The sequence below is a fragment of the Dendronephthya gigantea genome, unplaced genomic scaffold (genome assembly GCF_004324835.1).
Source record: "Dendronephthya gigantea isolate DGI-Jeju-01 unplaced genomic scaffold, DenGig_1.0 000218F, whole genome shotgun sequence".
Taxonomy (NCBI): Eukaryota; Metazoa; Cnidaria; class Anthozoa; order Malacalcyonacea; family Nephtheidae; genus Dendronephthya; species Dendronephthya gigantea.
In genome coordinates, this window is record NW_021163228.1 from 54,281 (window position 1) to 57,910 (window position 3,630).

General features: G+C 40.2%; 1 protein-coding gene across 1 annotated transcript; it reads right to left on the reverse strand.

The window, feature by feature from the left end:
- Positions 1-1,022, reverse strand: LOC114539798. Its single transcript, XM_028560374.1, has one exon. It carries the CDS (start codon positions 998-1,000, stop codon positions 149-151), a length of 852 nt encoding a protein of 283 aa, XP_028416175.1. The 5' UTR covers positions 1,001-1,022; the 3' UTR covers positions 1-148.
- Positions 1,023-3,630: the final 2,608 nt, after the last annotated feature.

Consider the following 3,630-nt stretch of genomic DNA (forward strand, 5'->3'; position numbering starts at 1 on the left):
TTTTATTGTATTAAAAGCTCAGACGTGTAACGTATGAATAACAACGTATGTAGCAATACTAAAAGATTAAAAAATATATCAAATATTCCTTTAAAACTAAATGAAGAAAGTACAGTTTGCTAAAAGTACGGTTCACGTCGGTTCCAAATCATTTCATTCTTTTAACAAAGCCGTGCCAATGCCAGCTACAATTGTATCCATACATATCAGTCAGGAAGCTGTCCACAGCGTAGAATTCCTCGTGGTCTTGTAAGAATCTTTTGAAGCATTGCAACTGCTTCGGTCCAACGGGAGTGAAGCTGCCACCATCGTCGGTTTTTGAATCAACTTGCAAGACAAGATCCGGGCCAGTGTCTTCGACAACCATGTAATCTCCCTCTTTCATGTAGCGATGAAAATGCTCTAGGACACCGTCTAGGTTGGCGTGGGCATCTTCAGAGAAGACCCAAGGATGGGGAAGGCTTTTCATGAACTCGTCTGTGAAAGTTTCTTCGATTTTATGCGAGTCTCCTTGAAGGAAAGTGACATTCTCCGGCTTCAACTTGTTCACGAGTTCACTGCGATTGCTCGGATCGATATCCATGCTGTAAACATTAGCTTCGACATCAAGCAAGCCAAGTGTGTCAGATATCCATACCGCCATACCGCCTGAGAGAGTTCCCAATTCGATCACGGTTTTCGGTCTGACAAGCTCAAAAAGTTGCCGATACAAAACATAATCCACGGGACACTTGCATATATCAAAACCACGGTAGGTTGGTATATGTTTTCCGAGACTTGTATTAACTCTAGCTTGCAAAGGCACATCGGTGCGGTCCTCTCGTTCGCTAATTCTTTGAAAACGCTTTGAATTTTTCAAGAGTTCCTCTCGCTTCAAAGCCTGTCTTCTGCGAAGATCTTTGTATGACTCTGGATCGTTTGCGTACGGTGGATTATACTTATCGCCCTTGATGTAAACTTCATTCGCTGATGAGGACGAGAAAGAGTTCTGAGCAGACATATTCACTCGACTTTTCAAACAAAAAGCCGTATGCGGAAGTGCCGACGACCGTGAAATAATGCAAATTTCTAGTAAATGCCAAAGTTCAATCTTTCCCAGACATACAGATTAAGATTAGAGTTTGGATTAGATTATGGTGGATTAGTAAAAATTTAGAGCGCTCAAACGAGTAAATACGATATTCATGCTCAACACATTAGCTTCGACATCAAGCAAGCTCACACTAGTGGAAAACTGGTGGTGTTTTACGGTATTTCTGACCAAAGAACTTTTCCGTTCGGTTGATAATGTCAAAGCAATCAAGTTATCATATTTTCTGGGGTAAATTTCGCTTTGATATAGCTAATTTAGATGTCGTGACCACGCAAAACTAGTGTGGCGTATTATATTATTAAAACGCAACGCCTATTTAAGCCTACTAAGATAGTATAAGATAGTACTACTTTTAATTTAAATTATTAGGTATAGGTATATCGTAACAGATAGTTAAGTGTCCCCAATTAGTAGAGGAAATTTTCCTCAGCTAGATGTATACTGACACAGAAATAAAGTCTTTATTATTATTATTATTATTATTAATATTTTTATTATTATTTGATTATTCGAAATATTTCATTTCAATACGTCGCATAAAACTTGTATCCATACATATCAGTCAGGAAGCTGTCCACAGCGTAGAATTCCTCGTGGTCTTGTAAGAATCTTTTGAAACACTGCAACTGCTTCGGTCCAACGGGAGTGACGCTGCTACCATCGTCGGTTTTTGAATCAACTTGCAAGACAAGATCCGGGCCAGTGTCTTCGACAACCATGTAATCTCCCTCTTTCATGTAGCGATGAAAATGCTCTAAGACACCGTCTAGGTTGGCGTGGGCATCTTCAGAGAAGACCCAAGGATGGGGAAGGCTTTTCATGAACTCGTCTGTGAAAGTTTCTTCGATTTTATGCGAGTCTCCTTGAAGGAAAGTGACATTCTCCGGCTTCAACTTGTTCACCAGCTCGCTGCGATGGCTCGGATCGATATCCATGCTGTAAACATTAGCTTCAACATCAAGCAAGCGAAGTGTGTCAGATATCCATACCGCCATACCGCCTGAGAGAGTTCCCAATTCGATCACGGTTTTCGGTCTGACAAGCTGAAAAAGTTGCCGATACAAAACATAATCCACGGGACACTTGCATATATCAAAACCACGGTAGGTTGGTATATGTTTTCCGAGACTTGTATTAACTCTAGCTTGCAAAGGCACATCGGTGCGGTCCTCTCGTTCGCTAGTTCTTTGAAAACGCTTTGAATTTTTCAAGAGTTCCTCTCGCTTCAAAGCCTGTCTTCTGCGAAGATCTTTGTATGACTCTGGATCGTTTGCATAGGGTGGATTATACTTATCGCCCTTGATGTAAACTTCATTCGCTGATGAGGACGAGAAAGAGTTCTGAGCAGACATATTCACTCGACTTTTCAAACAAAAGCCGAATGCGGAAGTGCTCGACCGTGAAATAATTGCAAATTTCTAGTAAATGTCAAAGCTCAATCTTTCCCAGACATTCAGATTAAGATTAGAGTTTGGTTAGATTATGGTGGATTATTTAACCTTTATCCTAAACCTCACCCTAATCCTAACCTAAGCAGCTCTGACAACGTTTCACTTTGGCAAACACAATTTGACAATTCGGGTACGAATATGGAGTACTCCCCGATAATCAATTAATAAACAAAACTATCTGTCAGTGTCTCTTGTTAACCCATTAGCTTGCAATGCACCCAGATGTGACCTACTTTAGTATTTTACTCTGTCTAATGTCAGATGATTTTACTCATCAGTGGAAGGGTTAGAGTACTGTCAGTTAATAAGTTGACAAAACTATCTGTCAGTGTCTCTTGTTAACCAGTAGCTTGCAATGCAACCAGATGTGTCTTAGGCCTGTTTTCCACTTCAACCGTATCGTAACGTAACGTAGCGTATTTCTTTGTTTCCGAAGTATTCGACCAGAACTAATGACTTTAAAACAATGAGATACGCTACGTTTCGCTACGATACGGTGGAAGTGGAAAACAGCCTTTACTTTAGTATTTTACTCTGTCTAATGTCAGATGATCTTACTCATCAGTGGAAGAGTATTGTCAGTTAATAAGTTAACAAACAAAAACTATCTGTCAGTGTCTCTTGTTAACGCATTAGCTTGCAATGCACCCAGATGTGACCTACTTTAACAAGACTATTAATTCGATCTCCTAAGTATAAAAATCATTAAACATGAAATTTTACCTTTATATTGAGGACAATCTCGTGCACTATGTCATCTTGACTGACATAGCAAGTAAATTGTCATTTTCTGATCGGGCAGAACAGCATAATGAAGTTCCAGTCTTTTTTCCTGTTTAGAAAAAATAAAATTGCAATGAGTATGTCAAATCAAATAAGTTATTTACAACAGTGGCGTGCTGGCAGGGGGGGGGGGGCTGAGCGGTCCAAGGCTCCCCAGCGAAGGTTTTTCAGGGGGCGAAAAGGCATAACCGGGGGGAGGGCGAAATTGTACAAAATCACCGAAAGGCGAAAGCACACAGTGTCTGCACACATAAAAGCGTTACATCATTAAAGCGTTACATAACGATAATAATTACACATCGT

Bases quoted from the DNA above. Each gene is read 5' to 3' on its own strand.
- LOC114539798 (XM_028560374.1), bottom strand. From the start codon at position 1,000: ATGTCTGCTCAGAACTCTTTCTCGTCCTCATCAGCGAATGAAGTTTAC.